The following is a 16,745-nucleotide window of genomic DNA, read 5'->3' on the forward strand; positions in this document are numbered from 1 at the left end:
ATAGTATCTATCTATCTATCTATCTATCTATCTATCTATCTATCTATCTATCTATCTATCTATCTATCTATCTATGTGTGTGTGTGTGTGTGTGTGTGTGTGTGTGTGTGTAGATAGATAGCTAGATAGATATAGATATATCAGTGTGCAGTAGCTTTTAATCAGACTGTGCAGTGCTCTATGCTCTGTCTTACTATTAACATTCAACCATTGTACTATGCAGTATTCCATCTTGCTGCATACACACACACACACACACACACACACACACACACACACACACACACACACATATATATTGTAAAGTGTACATTTGTCTCCACTGAGGTATAGTATTACTCATATAGGTTATTTTTTTTATTCCTGCTCTATTCATTTTGCTGCTGTAATAACAGGAATTTCCCAACCATGGGACAAATTCGCTTATCTTATCTTCATTTCTAATCCTGTCTCTGGGTGCAAAGACTTATAATTAGCATTGTCTATCAGTGTTGAAACAAATTTTTTAATAGAGTTTAATTTACTCTTTTTGTTGTAAAAAAAAACCATGAATGATGATGAAAACATGAATAGCAAATGATCAATGAACAAATGCACCCACCCCACACCTGTTATTAAAAGTACTGTACCTCTTAATTCATCTTTTGACATTTAATATTGCATGCATTTATCAAGCCTATGCTAAACTGTGTTCTTCACAGACCCCTATCCAGAGCAGAGTGAAGACTCCGGGCAATATTTTTAGAAAAGGAAAACCTGAAAAACAAGACACCTGTCACTTGTGGAATGGTGGTGATGTGATCCCATTGTCTCTAAGATCACGTGACAACATTTTATGAAAGGGAAGACAGCTGGGTGCAGTTGACTTCTTCTTGTCTGTTTCGTAGTGTGCAGATAGCTGCTACAGTGTTCACAGTTTACATGTTTGGTGTACAGTCACCATGAAAATTGCTATTTTTGTGCTGTTTGTGTGCCTTCTTCTTCCTGTGCAGCCTGAAGAGATAGATCACTGTAAGTAAACACTACAGTCACCTTGGTTTCCTCAGTCATCAGATAATATGTAGTTCGGTTTCTGCTGAAGAGTGCCTCTGTTAACTGTTCTATTATTAACAGACACCTACTGTGAGACTTGTTTAACAGTGGCACAAGGTATGTTGGACAATAAATCATTATGGCTAAGAGCTTTTTTATTAATGGTTTCTGATAACCCAGTAGCACAATCTAACAAATGGGATAGCCAGGAATACAAATAGAAAACAAAAGACAAAAGAAAAGGGGAAAGCAAGTCACAGTCTATAAATACCTTACAGAGCTTGAGAAATCCATCAAGGAAGCCCCAGTTAAGAGCAGAAACACAGTTGTTAAACGCCTCATCAGTGGGGCATTGTGTGAGAAACCTCTGCCTCACAGTCACCATGTCTCTAAGGACAAACTGACATCAGCCTGCAGACACTTGTTAGGTAAGGTAACATCAGATATGTCAAGTAATTTATCTTGTATTCAAGAACTTATTCTGGATTTGCCATTCAGAGTCTCACCGTGGCCAGTTCTATGAAGCTCTGGTGAACAAAGAGCCGAAGAATCTGGATATAGCTCTGTGTTATGAGCACTCCAACTCATGTGTGGGGGTTAAACGCCAGACTTTTGAGGTAAGCTGTCAGTGAGCGAGTAGCCAGTTGTGAAACGTGAACTTCGTGTTTTTCAAGTACACAAATTTGCTCTTAACATTTTGCTTTTGTGGCAGGATTCTAAAGGCGCTTTTACTGAAAGTGACATTGATGCTTTACTTCGGGACAACAAGGAAAATGTTCGCATTGCTCAGCCGATACATTCAGGTTCCCCTGTGCACACAGGAGATGAACTCTGAGAATTTCAGCATCATTTACTGTTTACTACTGTAAATTCTGGACATCAGTAAAATAAATAAATCACTAAAAAAACATAAACCAATAATTTTGTCTTTAAATTATACCTTATGCTGTGTTGAGTTGTTACTTTTCTAAAAAAAGCGCTATAAGAACCAGTCCATTTACAAGGTATAAAAGTCCTCTGGGCACACAATACATACAAAAGTGGTACCCTGTACTTCTGTCATGATGTTAGCAAGGTGTCTTCACGATGAAGAAGGTGTGACACATTGCTAAGGATACATCACCCCTTATTCACCACTCAGGACTCCCAAAGGTGAATCGTACTGTGTTGTAGCTGACCTCAAATCTTTCTGTCCATGTTTGTAATCCTACTCAGTTTGTTCTTGTTAACTACAGACAGTGAAAAATACCATGCAATAAAACAAGAAGTTAGAATGCTCTCTGCAAAAAAACAAACAAAAAAGAAAAAGAAAAAAAGAACCAGCGTATGTCTGTCTCAAACTCCTCTTGAAGTATAATCATTGTAATCTAGCTTTTGAATCCTGCCAGTTTTTCTTCAGTCACTGTCCCTAAGTACTTGTATTCTTTTACGTCCTCAGTACAGTCACCGCTAACTGCCATCTGTTGATCAAGGACTCAACTCATCTGATGATTTTGCTGTTTACCTTTAGCTATGACAACCTATGCACTGACCTTTGCAGTCTTACAGTTTTTAATGCATGTGTAACATCGATAAACATGTTTCATTTTATGTGGTTTGGAGGACAGTGTATTCTGTGTAATACACACAACAGAGCATCTTCTTTGCTCCCACCCCCTTTATATGCGCATAATTGGTTGTAAAATGTGAGAAATTTGTTGTACACATTACTAGAAGGCGCACCTGTTTTGTCACTTCATATTTAGTGGTTGTCTTGCAGAAGAGGACGATTAAAATAGGACTTAAATTACATAAATTCATTAATTCATAAAGTTTCAGACTACAAAACGCTGCACAATGTACAGTAAGGAGAGTGGTACATAAATTACATTATTTTCCCCCAAGATCATCCAGTTTTTTTTAATACTTGGCACATTAAATAATTCATCTAATCACTCATAACAATAAATAAATAAATTACATACATTATAAAATTTTAAACTGAGATTTGTTTAACACAGTAGAGAATAGCTGCAAGCAGATCATATTAATGATATTTATGTAGACTCATTTGCCAAGAACTCGTTATCCTCTTGAGCACTATTAACTCGAGGCTATGAGCAGATAACAACATAGTAAAACAAAGAGCGTGTGATAAAGTAGCCCTGCTAGGATATAGCCTAATTCTATTGCATTCACTGAGAAATGAAGGGGAAAAGAGGGCAGGTGGCATTGAGCTTATTGGAACGAGAGCCTTTGACTTGCTCGGGGGATCAGATTGGAACGTGGCCCGCGTGCTGTTGCTAGGAGGCGCTGTTGGAGCCCGGAAGAGTTGAGCATGGTGATGAAGACGATCGAACCGAGATTGAGGAGAGAGACGTGAGTCTCACCGATAAAGCCTCCAGTTTGTGTTTCTCTGCGACATCTGTCCGTGTCTGACAGTCCCTGCTGGAAGACAGGAGGGCGATATTAGTGTTTCTCCACTGAGTAGGTAAGAATAAGCGCCGGGTATCCGCTGTCATTCTGAAGAGGGTATCTGCACTAAGACGTCTTTTTTAGCTTCCAAAGACAGCAAAACTGGATAATGCTTAAATATTAACATAAAAGCTGCCGAAGTTAAGCTTTCTCTGTAATACCAGATACACAAAGAAAACGATCCCCACCTCTGCTCTGCCGGATGGAAGAACAAGCGTGGATTGGCTAGTGTAATTAGGCGTCTGAAGACCAGCAGCAGCATCATTAGGACCTGCTGGTTGAATTCAAACCTATCCAATAGATTAGATATGCTGCATAGAGCCAGTAACACTCACGCTTATTTCAAAGGCACATTGTTTTAATTGAATCCACACAGGAGCTGTCTGCTTACGCAAACGCCCTACCTGTCTGTGAGTAGTCTGCAGACTACTGTCATTTGCTGACAGACATTTCAGAAATAGAAACAGTATTGATCAGACACACGAGTCCCTTTTGCATTTCCACAAAACATGGAAATGGAAGACAGGCACCAGCAATGTATGACAGAAAGCAAAGGAATGGCAGGAATGTGATGAGTGTGATAAAATCACAGAGGACAGACAGACTGGCTATTGTTGTAGGTGATTTGTCACATTTACCCACATGGTTTCGGCTCGTCGGTCAAACCCCAGTGTAGTGCAGCCTCACACGGACCCTCCCTTTTAATCTCTCGCTCTCCATTTAATTTAACAGCTCGGCCACGAGGCTACATGGTGTGTGTGTCCTACTCAGAGTGTGGATGTGCGGGTGTCCAGAGATGGAAAGCTATGAGGAGTTCTGTCTGCGGAGTCTGGCATTATTGCAGGAGGAGGGGAAATTCAAGAAGACTACATGCGAGCCATCATGTTCCCTGAAGGCTCGCTCTGTCATCCACTTCTATGGAAGAGCTGCGCTTTCACCTCTGGTAAGGAAGAGATAGACAGGCTTGGAAGCCCATGCTAAATGGATTACACAAGATGTAGATGCATGTGAGAGTTCACAGTTTAAACTGAATGAAACATCTGTTTGTGAGCAAATCTGATGAATGAATATATGAACTGCTTTATGACAACAGAGCTTCTCACAGGAGACTTTTTGGCTTGCCATAAAACTGTAAAATGCATTCCATTTAGGTAAACTTACTCGTGCATCCATTTCATTTACTGCTAAGACAAGCCAAAGCCTCTGCTGTGGGAACAGCCTGTTAGGTCAGCAGCTGGCAAAGGGAAACAGTGCGAAAGTGGAACATCAGGGCTGTTTGATGTTTGTTAGAAAAATCTATTCGCTTGTGATTGCTGACTAAATAAGTTTGCAGGAAGAGTCCAGCATCAGTCTCTCTTCCATCCAGAAGAAGATACACAAAATATACTGGAAGAAGGCTGAATTCTTCCAGTATATTTCTCATCTGTAATAACATTTTTAGGTACAAAGTGAAAAACTGTGCCTCTTTCAGCTGAATAAACATGCGTATTTTTGAAAATTAAATGCTGAAAAACAAACAACAAAAGCCGCAACCGAATGTATTTTCATTTTCCAGCTGAATGCAGAGCAGTGGAACGAGATGTGTGGCTACAGACAGAAGGCGGTCCAACTGGAAGTGGACAGACAGAACCAGCAGAGGAACAAGCTTTTGGCCAGGATTCAGGGCATACTGGATCAGGCTCAGGTCAGTTGCACACTATGGTCACAGGTCTGGGTGTCATCTGGTCGGGTGAGAGGCCTATTTAGGATAAGATCAAAACATGCTTTGTGAGTACAAACCCAATTCCACACTTTGTCAAATGTAAATGAAGTTCTACCATTTTAAGCAAAAAAGGAGATTATTTAGATTTTGATGGCAGTAACAAGTCTCAAAAACTATTGTGGGCCATGTTTACCACTCTGTAATGTTGTATTATACGCAGCATGCATATTGTCATATTTTCCGGAAACATAAAGTGCCATTCCATCTATACGCAGATGGCTGCCAGCTCTACTTACCTTTTAGTCATTCTGATAGTCTCCCAACTCGACCTCTGCTTGACTGCCTTACTGATGTCAAAGCATGGATGGCAAAAAACATTTTAAATTTTAATGATCTGAAGACAGAAGCAATTTTATTTGGCCCAAATCGTTCTTCTCATACTCCAGATGATCTGATCTTGTAGCTTTGACTTCCCAACTAAAGAGTTCGATCACAAAACTCAGAGTTAAAATTGATTCTGCACTTACCTTTGATGACCATGTAAACGGGGTGGTAAAATCAGCATTTCATCACCTCAGACGTTTATCAAAGGTTAAGCCCTTTCTTTCCCAGTGTGACTTGGAAGGTGTTATTCATGCCTTTATTACCTCACGTTTAGATTATTGTAATTCTCTTTTAATAGGGGTTGGGCAGGGCACTTTGTCACACCTGCAATTAGTGCAAAATGCTGCGGCACGATTTTTAACTGGCAGAAGAAAATTTGATCACATCACTCCGATTTTGGCTTCTTTACACTGGCTTCCAATTGAATTCAGGATCCGTTTTAAAGTCCATTTATTGGTTTTTAAATCTCTAAATGGTCTGGCACCTGTTTATTTGTCTGACTTGTTGAAGCCCCACGTCCCCACTCGTTCCCTTCGGTCAGCTGAGCAGTCGCTGCTTTCGGTCCCAAAGTCACGGCTGAAACTTAGAGGAGGCCGAGCGTTCTCTGTTGCTGCGCCGATGCTTTGGAATAACCTTCCTCTCCATATTAGACAGGCTACATCAGTGCCAGTTTTTAAGTCTTTATTAAAAACCTATTTTTATTCCCTGGCTTTTAACTCTGTGGGTAACTGATATTCTTTTTATTTTTTTTATTGCTATGTCTGGTTTTATTACTATGTGCATATTAGTATTGTACAGCACTTTGGTCTACCAGGTGTGTTTTTAAAGTGCTATATAAATAAATAAATGATGATGATGATGATGATTGTCTTGCTAAAATATGCAAGAAATATGCAAGACCTTCCCCCAAAATACATAGATAGGAGTGTGTGTTGCTGTAAGAACTGCATACACCATCAGAGATGCAGGCTTTTGAACTGAGTGCTGATAACAAGCCAGATGGTCTCTTGCCTCTTTAGTCCAGGTGTGGCGTCCATGTTTTCCAAGAAGAATTTCAATATGTCTGACCACAGAATTGTTTTCCACTTTGCCTCAGTCTATTTTTAATGATCATGTCCATATAAAGCTTCTTCTTTGCATACAAGAACTTCAACCTGCTTTTCTGGAAACCTTCCTCTAAACCTTTTAATGTTATTAGTTGTGGTCCCATGTCCCACCTTGTTTTTAGGTGTGGTGCTGCTATCAAATTCAAATTTAGCTAATATTTTTGATTAAATAGTAAATATATTTGATATGTTTTCCATGTTCTGTTGGCAATGACATATATGAAAATCATTGCATTCTGTTGTATTTATCTTTTACCATCATTCCAACTTTCATGGAATTGGGGTTGTATAATGTTATGTAGGCACTCTGAAAAAGTGCTGGACTCTCGTGCTAATATTATTATGCTGACATCGCGTCCTGCTTTTACTGAATGTAAATAGTTTTGGGGCTTTTGACCTATAGTATATATTAAATAGGTTTGTGTGCCAGTCCCATAATGGAGCACATAAAGTGAATTACAGTCTGTCCTGTTGTCTCTGGTGACATACTCAGAGTTGAATACAGGTTATCTGGCCTAACATTTTCCCCAGTGTGCCGTGCTATTTTTTACCTGATGACGTGTTTTCATAACAGCTCAAGATTCAAAGCAGTATTGTTCATTTACTCAGTGTCAGATTTGCTCTACTTTCGTAATTCCCAGTCTTTGAACAAATGTGATCTAAAGATTTTGTCTGTTATCGTTCACAATGGAACAACCAAAACTCAAGCATGTAATCACATTTTCATTAAAAAACTAACATCAACAAATAAGCTAATTATTTACAGACCATAATTATCACTTGATTTGCCTGTATGCTGAGCTTACATGCGTTTTAATGAAATTCTTTGGTGAAATACTGCTTTTTATGTTTCACAGGTGCCAGATGAAGAGGTTGACAAGTTGCCAGTTTCTAAATCTGCAACAGTCAACGGCTACACTCTGGTCACTGACTCACCTGGGCTCCCCAAAGATGCTGCATTTGGGGTTCAGACAAATAGTCATCGTGCTGCTCCATGCTCTGAGATTCCTGTGCTTAATGATTATAAGGCAGTGGAGGAAGTGAAGGTGGATGCCCAAGAGAAGAGTGAGGAGGAGGAAGAAGAGGATGAGGAAGAGGACATTAGTTTGGACAGCCTTCTTAAGAGATCAAGGGAGTATGTGAGGAAAGAGCAGAGTCAGCAGGGATCAAAAGCTGTCCGCGCAATGACCCAGTCTCCCCCACCTGAGACTGACTCTGTCAGTGAAGAGAAGAGCTGCAGCCCTGTGACGGACACAGGCATTCAGTTTGGATTCAGTCTGCACCACAGCCCTGTCGGCCCGCCTCAAATCCAGCATCAAGTGCTGCGTGACCCTAGTCCTCAAAAGTCCATCTGCCTCTCACCTAGTCTACCAGAACCATTTTCTTGTCTCCCCAATCCAGAGACCAGCATAAGTCCTCGTCCACAGAGACGCAAACCACGCCCAGTTTCCACAGGCAACATCCATTTTTCATTTCCCATCGGCCCAGCAGACCTTATCGCTCGAAGCCCAGGACGGTCAGAGGAAGCCATTGGTGTGGCAGACTGGGGAGATGCTTCAATGTCTCCATCTCACTGGAGCTCAGTGGGAATAGAGGGCGTCAGCCAGAGTGGCATTCGTCGATCCAGCCACTGTGGAACCAGTCCAGTGAAGGAGAACTGTAACCCTGTCAGTGCCTCGGTGCCCAGCTCAATGGGTGATCACCTGGCTGCAGGTTTTCGCCGGCGCTGCCACACTATGGACAGCCAGCTGCATACCTACCATTCTGGAGCGGAGCGCATAGACCGCAGCCAGGAACGCCTCCCTCGCTTCATGGCAGGAGTTACACTGTTTGCTCCCAGTCGGCGCACACCTGCAGCCCCTTTAAACCAGTCGTATGATGTAGAGAGTCCTTCACTGCCTCTGCTGAGGCCCTGTGTGACTCCTGCAGACGAATCTCCGGGGCCAAACAATGGCAGGAAAACACCGACTGTCCTCAGACATGCAGCTGAAGCACAGGCCCACAAGACAGGTGAGTGCCTTTGATGTAAGCTATTTATTTTTTTTATGTTTACAACTGTGTAAGTCCCACTGAGATTTCTGATTCCCACATTTATATATTTTATGTTAAGTGAGTAAAACTTTGACATGGTAAAAGACAACTGATTTATTTGTATGCATTTGTGCTTATTAACAGATGAGACCCAGTGGCGAGCGCAGGCTCTGGAGGACATGCAAAGACGTCTTGAGAAGGAGCATGCTTTGCAGATGTCTCTGCTCCTCGCTGAGCAGGAGAAAGAGCAACAGCGCCTCCACCTGGTCAGCACATGGAATTTAACAGTGACCATTTTATATAGAAGTAGATCAGAAAAAAAGTGTTCTTTTTTTAAATGACCATGAAAAGCTACACCAAAACCTAATGTTTAACTACAATGCCAAACTTTATTTTCTTTATTTTATTTTGCTTTCTTTGTGTGTGTGTGTGTGTGTGTGTGTGTGTGTGTGTGTGTGTACATCTGAGTTTTATATGCCTTTTTAAAAAGATTATGAGCAGAGCATTAGTGAAATACAAATAATGTTGTGTGCGGTGTGTTTAGGAGCTTGAGGAGACAGAGAGAAGGCTGAAGGAGCAGGGGTCTGTACGTCCTCTAAGTGCAGATGCTTGTGGCTGGAATCGTAGGTCTGTGAACGACTGCCATCCTATCATGAGCCCCTCGTGCCCGGGACTAAGTCCTGTCCACACACCATCAGAACGATCACCTGGACACAGTATAGGTATCGTTTTAATAAACTTCTGTGCTCAGGATTGTAAAAAGTGTTTACAAAAGACACATGAATGTCATGGTTCATTTTCACCCACCCCTTGCTGAAACAAAATGTTTAGATTATAATTGTTAAAAGTTATCTGCATTAAGCTAAGGTTAGCTCAAATTCAGTACATTGACATATTAGATGAAGTAAATTAGGAGAATATTTAAACTGATGAAGTGCATAGAGGCACTTGACATGTTTGAAAAACTGTCATCCTAAAATGAGCCATTGTTGAGATATAGAGCACATCTATACAAACAATTAATATGCTGAACCCTGTATGCAACAGCTAAAATTATAAGATGGAGAAGCTGAATTAAATATGAAAGTCACTGTGCAAGTCTTTGCCACTGTGTGCAGCAAAGCACGCAACCACTGTGTGAGGTTGCGTTGCGGTCACTTCTGAGCTGATGAGCAGGCTACACATGATCAGAGCAGGAGCTGGCTGAGAACGCATCAGAGGGAGGCAAACAGAGCTATGGTAACTCGAGCATGCAGCTATCTGAGAGTTCAGTTTCTTCCTCACACCTCAGATGCGCAGCAGTTTTTTTGCATCTAGATTCATGTGTGTAGAGCGTTCATAGCATCAGCATCATGTTTTTGCTTATTTGTTTTATTGGGTTGAAAAATAACTAAATAAACTTGTGATCATACTTATGGATCACCATGGCGCATACCATTGGCCATGTGAGTTATTTATGCAGAGGAAAAAAGTGAGTGTGAATGTGCCTGACGTCGCTCCAACTATGAGAGGTGATTCTGCAGGTCACCAGCTATCGTAGTGGGGAAAAAAAAGAAAAAAAGAAACAAAATTTACATTGTTGATGAAAAATAATAATAGGAAAACAGTTTTGTGTTTCTCAGCCAAGAACAACTACAATCTCATTTTCTGTTTTTAAGAAAGGAGAGTTTAAAAAACAGAGAGAGAGATGTGTGTTGTTTAGGCAGTAATGAGAATAATGAAAATGTCTTAGTTTTGTCACTTTTAGGTGAAAAGCAGACCTGGATCAATTTTCCACATGCAGCGGTCGGAAGAAAATTATAGGTTAACATCATTGGAAGTGATCAGGCCAAGTTTCTGGCTGAATTGTTTACAGCGTCATGTGTCCCTCAACCTAACAGTTACTATCATAGGCTACCAGAAAAAGGGTGGTGAAATGACCTTTTAAATGAACCAGAACTGTCCCTTAATTATATACAAGACAGTAAGAGACATAATGTTTTTATTAATTTAAGGATGGTGTTTTCCTCACTAAACTGGAAGTGCATTTTGTTGTTAGAGCTTTTGTTTTTCATACAAACAGCATTTCACACACAATAGCTTAGAGGTGATATCAACTTATGAAGTCAGGGAGTAGAGAAACAGATCAGATACACTGACTACTCGCTGAAGAACAACAGTGATTACTTTTTAATCTTTTCGATCACTGTTATTGTCTGTTATTTGCTTTCTAAATTCTGTGTCCTATAATATCAATAAAAAATAAAATGCTAGTGTTTGTTGATGGGATATGCTGCTCGTTTCAGCTGCGTCTTTAAAATATCTACTGTTTCTTTCTCCAGGTTTGCCCAGTCCTGTCCCTTCTAGTGCATCCTCTCCATGTCTTCAGCCTCCTCTTTATCTGTGGGGTTCCACGTGGGGGGCTAACAAACCTCGGGCCAGGCAAAGTCTGGTGTGTAAACACTGCAAAACAGGAATAGCATTTGCAGCCAAATCCAAACTTCAGCACACTGGCTGAGCTCATTACACCTTTAAGTACATGTAGTATATATACTGTAAAGTGTATATAATAAGTGTATATAAATCTGATGTATATTGTAAGTACCATTGTTTCTTTTACTCTGTTACATCCATAACGCTCTGAACTGTTGTAAGTCTTCAAAGCAAATACCAAATAGAAGCTAAAAGTCTTCTTGGTATGCAGTCTTGCAGCAACCTTTTATTGTAATTGAGTCTATTTTTTGTCCATTAAATCAGAAAACGTGTATGTATGTGAAGACTGATATCATTTATCTTAATATCTCACATTTTCTCCATGTTCTTCATTACTTTCTCCCAGGTTCTGACAGCTGATCAGCAGAAAGCATTTTGCAGAATTGGTGCTATCACTCGCGGCTTCCTCACACGCAGACTGCTTAAAACGGAGAAAGTCAAACACCTCCGCCAAACCATCATGGTGAGTTCCATTTCATACCTTCATACACAATAAAAGAGTTACAGGAGTGTAAGGAAGTTTCATTTTAGATTATGACGTTAGTGACTGAGTGTGTCTAACTGTGCACTCTCTCTGTATTTATATGTGTGCCTTAAGGATACGCAGGAGTTCATCCGTTCATTTCAAACTGAAGCTCTACAGAAGAGAAGCGCCTACACAGCACAAGATCTCGCCCTGCAGGAGAGAGTTAGAGCCCAGGTATGACTGTGTACTAAACCTCTATAGCCAGCAGAGGGCCATCTTTATTCATGTTTCTCCTTGTTTGTTGTTCCCTCAGTTACGTGCAGCCCTGTATGACATCCATGACATCTTCTTTGAAATGCCTTTGGAGGATCGCTTAGCATTACTGCAGCAGGACAGAGAGCTCCGTGTGGAGAGGAAGCTACGAGACATGGTAACATGAACACAGTCAAGTAAATAATCAAGTATCCAGATTTAATCAAGAGAAGGTGATCGTTATTGTCACTGAAAATATCCCTCTGTCCTTCTAGAGCCTATAAACTAAGCTTTAGTTTGTTCAAACACTGGAGAAAGTTTTATGAAGCCATGCATTCTGTGTCTGGAAAGGTTCATCCAGACACTCGTGGCTTATCTTGTTGTTATTAATGCATTGTTTGTAATATAGCACCTTCTCACAAAAGCAATTGTAAGAAATTGGTTTGTGACTGTCTTTGACTTTTTCAGTATTCTGAGTTGTTTTTTTTTAATAAACTATAAACTACATTCACTCCAACAGGAGAAAGCCAAGTGCCCCAAAGAGAGAGTGGCTCTTTCTGCTGCCACACAGAGGTCTCTGGACAGGAAAAAGAAGTAAGACAAGAAATGAAAACACGTGTTTTACGTTCATGCTGTTGAGATCCAGTGATCAGTGGTGTATGTGGTGCTTCTTTAGGGTTGGTGAATCTCCAGCACAGACTAGGAAGATGCAGCAGAAGCCAAAAAGCCCCACTACCAACAGGTGTGAGACACAGCTGTGGGATTTTATTACTTTTTAATTCATTTTGTGTTTCCCTCGATGTAATTTCTAGATTTTTGTCCCCAGACGTTGTTTAGATAAATTCATTATTCCTTTCCTAGAGTCTTGAAGCCAAGCCAAGGACAAAATGCCTCTGTCCCAGGACAGCTTAACCGTCAGGGGTGAGTCTGTACTGGTACAGATTGTAAAAATTGCCTGAATCGCATATTCATGAAAACAGCAGTCTTCAGACACACCCTGCTTTTGACGTATTTAAAGTCACCACAGTGTGACTTTTTTCTCTTAGGAGCTGGTACAGAAAGACCCCAGAGGAGAGGGTGAAGCGCTCGGAGAACCTGAAGAAGCAACACTCGCTGGGCTAATTCATGACACAACATGCCCCGACCTGTGAACTTGAATATTTAGTATTTTAATACAAACCTTGTACCACTGAACTTTAGTCAGCGCTGCTAACCACATGATTGTCCTTCAGTTAGCTTTGGAAATTCACATGAATGTATTCACACACAAAAACAGCTGATTGTTATGATGAAGAAAAGAATAAGTAGCTGTAGTTAAATGTAAGCCACAAGAAGCTCAATTGACAACATGTAAAAACATTTCTGTGCCTGAGTACTCTGCCTTTGTTGTCTGTCATGTTTTAGCATGCATATATTTAATATCAAGTGCTTATAGCTGTAAGTTGCACACAGACAGTCACATAATGTAGTTGTTCTGAAAATACAATATTTTAATGTATATGATTTATTCCTTCAAGGGCTTTAATTACCAGTTCGTGCATTGTTTTGTTCTTTATGCTGAGTGTACTATAAAATGTATAGTACTCCAAGTCTGAGTCGTATCAGGGTGTTTTAGTATTTGGTTTAAATGCCTAATGAAACGGAAAAAAGATAAATATCTGTGTTTACACTCTGGCATGCTGTTACATTAATGTAGCTTCACACGACCACAGATGCACAGCCGGCATTCAGTGTGGACTTTGTTTCAGAAATGACTGAAGAAAAATAAATTTACAAGACCAAGAAACAATATAAGACATTTTAATGAAATAGTATTTCTGAAATATTGTGTGAACTGATGCGTTCACTGCAGCACCACGCTGACTTCATATTTGTGCACTTGTAGCATTCAGCATTGATGTTTTTCTCCCACATTGCTGTGTGTGTCTTTTAAAGGATGATTTATTTCATTTAAAATGTCAGATTGTCTTTTTTCTTCAATGTCCAGAATAAAATCTGAAATTATTTAAATTTTCATGGAATTTAATTCATGATACAGTTAAATTATAACCTAGCTAAACTAAGCTAACTATAACTTAGCCATAAGTTTTTGACATGAGCTTCTTTTCTGTTGTTTGCTTTACCGATGTTTCATGACCCAGTAAATACGTTCAGCATGGTTTCAAACAAGGATCCTACTTAGATATTAAATTCTGGCCCATGATAAGGTAATAAAGCCAAATATTAACAGTGGTCATGTTTATTTTTCATAAATCTCTAAAAATAATTTACTGTATTTACACATCCTTTTTTTGATGAAATTGACTATATTTTAATCTACTCTGAATACCACCACAAATCCAGAGTGAAGAAGGAGACCAAACAGATTTTTCTAGGCATATTTACAGCAATAAGACTTTAATTATAATAATTTTTATGTTGCAGGATACAAACATTCTTGAGCAAATCGATTTGTATTATATTCAACAGACTTGCACACATTCCAACATTAAACAGAATAAGTCTCATCATTCATTACACAATAAAATGTGGTAATATGAAGCTTTGTGATCCATTTTCTCTGTAATAGTAATCTGTGTCAGGATGCAGCTAAACCATATTCATCTAGTTGGCCTGGATTTTTAGCCTGCATGCAAAAAATGTTTTTATGTCACAATAACATGAATTTCATTTCGAAAAGAGGCACAACTGCTATATATTATAAATACATGGTGAATACAAAGTTAAAAAAGGCAAGCTTGTGGCTGTTTACAAATAATTGCATAATCTACAGTACGTGTCTCCTCTATATGCAAAAAATACGTAATAGTAATGAGTGATATAATCCTACATTGCGCTGACTACATTATCTCCACACTGTCACACCAAAAGAAAACGTAAGCCACAGATCTCGCACACATTTGAACAAAATGGCTCCAAACTGCTTTAAAAAAGTTAAATATGTGTAATTTTTCTAAGATTGTGCAAGAAATTTTGTTTTTCATTTCTTCTACTGTCATCAACATAAATAAAGGTTTTTAGTTTCCTGTAGTTAAAACAGCCATTTGCCATGACAGACAGCGACATAGCTGTGCTGGAACTAGAATACCTCTCATATGAGTTTGGTAAAGACACCAGCCGACCATCCACATATATGCATTTACACCTAACATCTTTCAAGAAGAAGGCTTTGAGTCAGTTTTCACTTCCACAAAGATATTCTGTGATGCACTGTCAGGAATCATCTAGCTGCCCTCTGCATCATCCATCCATCCGTCCGTCCGTCCATCTTTTTTCACTTATGCGGGGCCGGGTCGTGGGGTCAGCAGCCCAAGCAGAGAAGACCAGACCTCCCTCTCCCCAGCCACCTCCTCCAGCTTGTCTGTGGTAAGACCAAGGCGTACCCAGGCTAGCCAAGAGATACAATCTCTCCAGCGTGTCCTGGATCTGTCCCGGGGCCTCCTCCTGGTGGGACATGCCCAGAACACACCTCACCCAGACTTGCACACATCCTTGTAAGATGCCTGAACCACATCATCTGGCTCCTTTCGAGGTGAAGGAGCAGCGGCTCCACTCTGAGCCCCTCCTGGAAGGGAGAGGCCAGCCACCCTTCGGAGGAAGCTTATTTCCGCCTCTGGTATCCACAGTTTTGTTCTTCAGTCATAAGCCACAGCTTGTGACCATAGGTGAGGGTAGCGACATGGATCGACCGTTTGAGAGAAATTGAGAACTTCGCTTTTACACTTAGGAATAAAATTATTAAATAAAGTTGTCATGGTGATTGTTATGTACACATTGCAATTCTGCTCATTAATTAGTTGGCACTCTGTGTAATGAGGGTTGTTGGGAAATCAGTTTTACCCCGGTTCTTTTTATTCCTCGAGCATCCAGAGATGGCACCGGACTCAGTAGTCATTTTCACAAAATCTTTATTCATCTTCATTTAAGCATGCACTTCTAGAAGGGAAGACGAGGCCGGTGTCCCTCTCCAAAATCTTCACTCCTTTGTCTGTGAAACACAGTTTTATAGAAGCGACCCCATCATAAACCCCCCCCACGGTGGGCCGCAAACTCTGTGTCTGTCTATGTGCACGAGCACATGAATGCCTACATGTGCGCGTTCCCTAGTGTCTATGTGAGTGCTCGTGTGTGACTGTGTGCACATGAGTGATTGTGCGTGACAGTTAAAACACTGTGGGTGTAGGTAACTCCCTAGAAGTCATAAAACCCCTCTCACTTCCAGACCACAGGTATCCAGTTACAATGTTGAGACCCCCCCCCCCCCCCCCCCCCATACATCCTCTGGGGAATTTCCACTCAGCATTAACTCTTCTCTGTTTTACTGTCACAGCTCAAGTGGGGGAGGGGTACAATCTACTCCTAAGTTCACGACACAATCAGCCTTTACTATATTGAGGGCAGTGTCAGTGTCTCTACAACAGTTCTACATTCTATGATAACACATTTCTAAACTCTAAATCAGCTAAATATTCTACAGGGTCAAAAGCATCAATTCAGTGCTAAGCTTGAATTGAATTATTGAGACTGACATAATGAGCTGTAGAGGGATTTGCAAACATGCAAAAATTCTGGGCCAAGCGAGTCTGAACAGAATGTCCGGACTTAGATAATAATAAGAATCAATAGGCAGCGAATTGCCAGCTAATATTAATACAGCAAGGCTAGAGAGCGAGGTGTTTTTCTTTCTCTATTTTGTTTCTAGGAAAAGGAGCAGATGCAGACAAGGTCAGATGTGGATAGAGTGGGGGAGAAGATCCACTCGGGAGACAGCAGAACCGGACACGTTGTTTCCCAGAAGAAGTAGTCATAATAACACTTGTTTTTGTTGTGGTATAAAATTGTAATA

At 40.4% G+C, this 16,745-nt stretch overlaps 2 protein-coding genes across 2 annotated transcripts; both read left to right on the forward strand.

Moving 5' to 3' along the window:
* Positions 1-592: 592 nt before the first annotated feature.
* Positions 593-1,932, forward strand: LOC146711360 (uncharacterized). The gene is made up of 5 exons (XM_085455421.1): positions 593-1,011; positions 1,114-1,149; positions 1,311-1,460; positions 1,531-1,649; positions 1,745-1,932. Exons 1-5 carry the CDS (start codon positions 942-944, stop codon positions 1,865-1,867), a joined length of 498 nt encoding a protein of 165 aa, XP_085311547.1. The 5' UTR covers positions 593-941; the 3' UTR covers positions 1,868-1,932.
* A 1,364-nt stretch (positions 1,933-3,296) lies between these two features.
* Positions 3,297-13,909, forward strand: ccp110 (centriolar coiled-coil protein 110). Its single transcript, XM_085454196.1, has 14 exons — positions 3,297-3,502; positions 4,219-4,429; positions 5,042-5,170; positions 7,536-8,688; positions 8,854-8,975; positions 9,254-9,431; positions 11,031-11,140; positions 11,528-11,644; positions 11,780-11,881; positions 11,961-12,077; positions 12,420-12,493; positions 12,576-12,641; positions 12,761-12,820; positions 12,946-13,909. The coding sequence occupies exons 2-14, from the start codon at positions 4,265-4,267 to the stop codon at positions 13,019-13,021; spliced, it is 2,469 nt and encodes an 822-aa protein (XP_085310322.1). The 5' UTR covers positions 3,297-3,502; positions 4,219-4,264; the 3' UTR covers positions 13,022-13,909.
* The last annotated feature ends 2,836 nt before the right edge of the window (positions 13,910-16,745 follow it).

The sequence above is a fragment of the Copadichromis virginalis genome, linkage group LG4 (genome assembly GCF_057382275.1).
Source record: "Copadichromis virginalis isolate Kocher_CV1m ecotype Utaka linkage group LG4, C_Virginalis_male_GT1.1, whole genome shotgun sequence".
Lineage (NCBI taxonomy): Eukaryota > Metazoa > Chordata > Actinopteri > Cichliformes > Cichlidae > Copadichromis > Copadichromis virginalis.

Coding starts and splice junctions, on each gene's coding strand:
- LOC146711360 (XM_085455421.1), top strand. CDS start 942: ATGAAAATTGCTATTTTTGTGCTGTTTGTGTGCCTTCTTCTTCCTGTG. Junction 1,461..1,530: donor AGCCTGCAGACACTTGTTAG/GTAAGGTAACAT, acceptor TTTGCCATTCAG/AGTCTCACCGTGGCCAGTTC. Junction 1,650..1,744: donor TTAAACGCCAGACTTTTGAG/GTAAGCTGTCAG, acceptor CTTTTGTGGCAG/GATTCTAAAGGCGCTTTTAC.
- ccp110 (XM_085454196.1), top strand. CDS start 4,265: ATGTGCGGGTGTCCAGAGATGGAAAGCTATGAGGAGTTCTGTCTGCGG. Junction 4,430..5,041: donor GAGCTGCGCTTTCACCTCTG/GTAAGGAAGAGA, acceptor TTCATTTTCCAG/CTGAATGCAGAGCAGTGGAA. Junction 9,432..11,030: donor ATCACCTGGACACAGTATAG/GTATCGTTTTAA, acceptor TTCTTTCTCCAG/GTTTGCCCAGTCCTGTCCCT.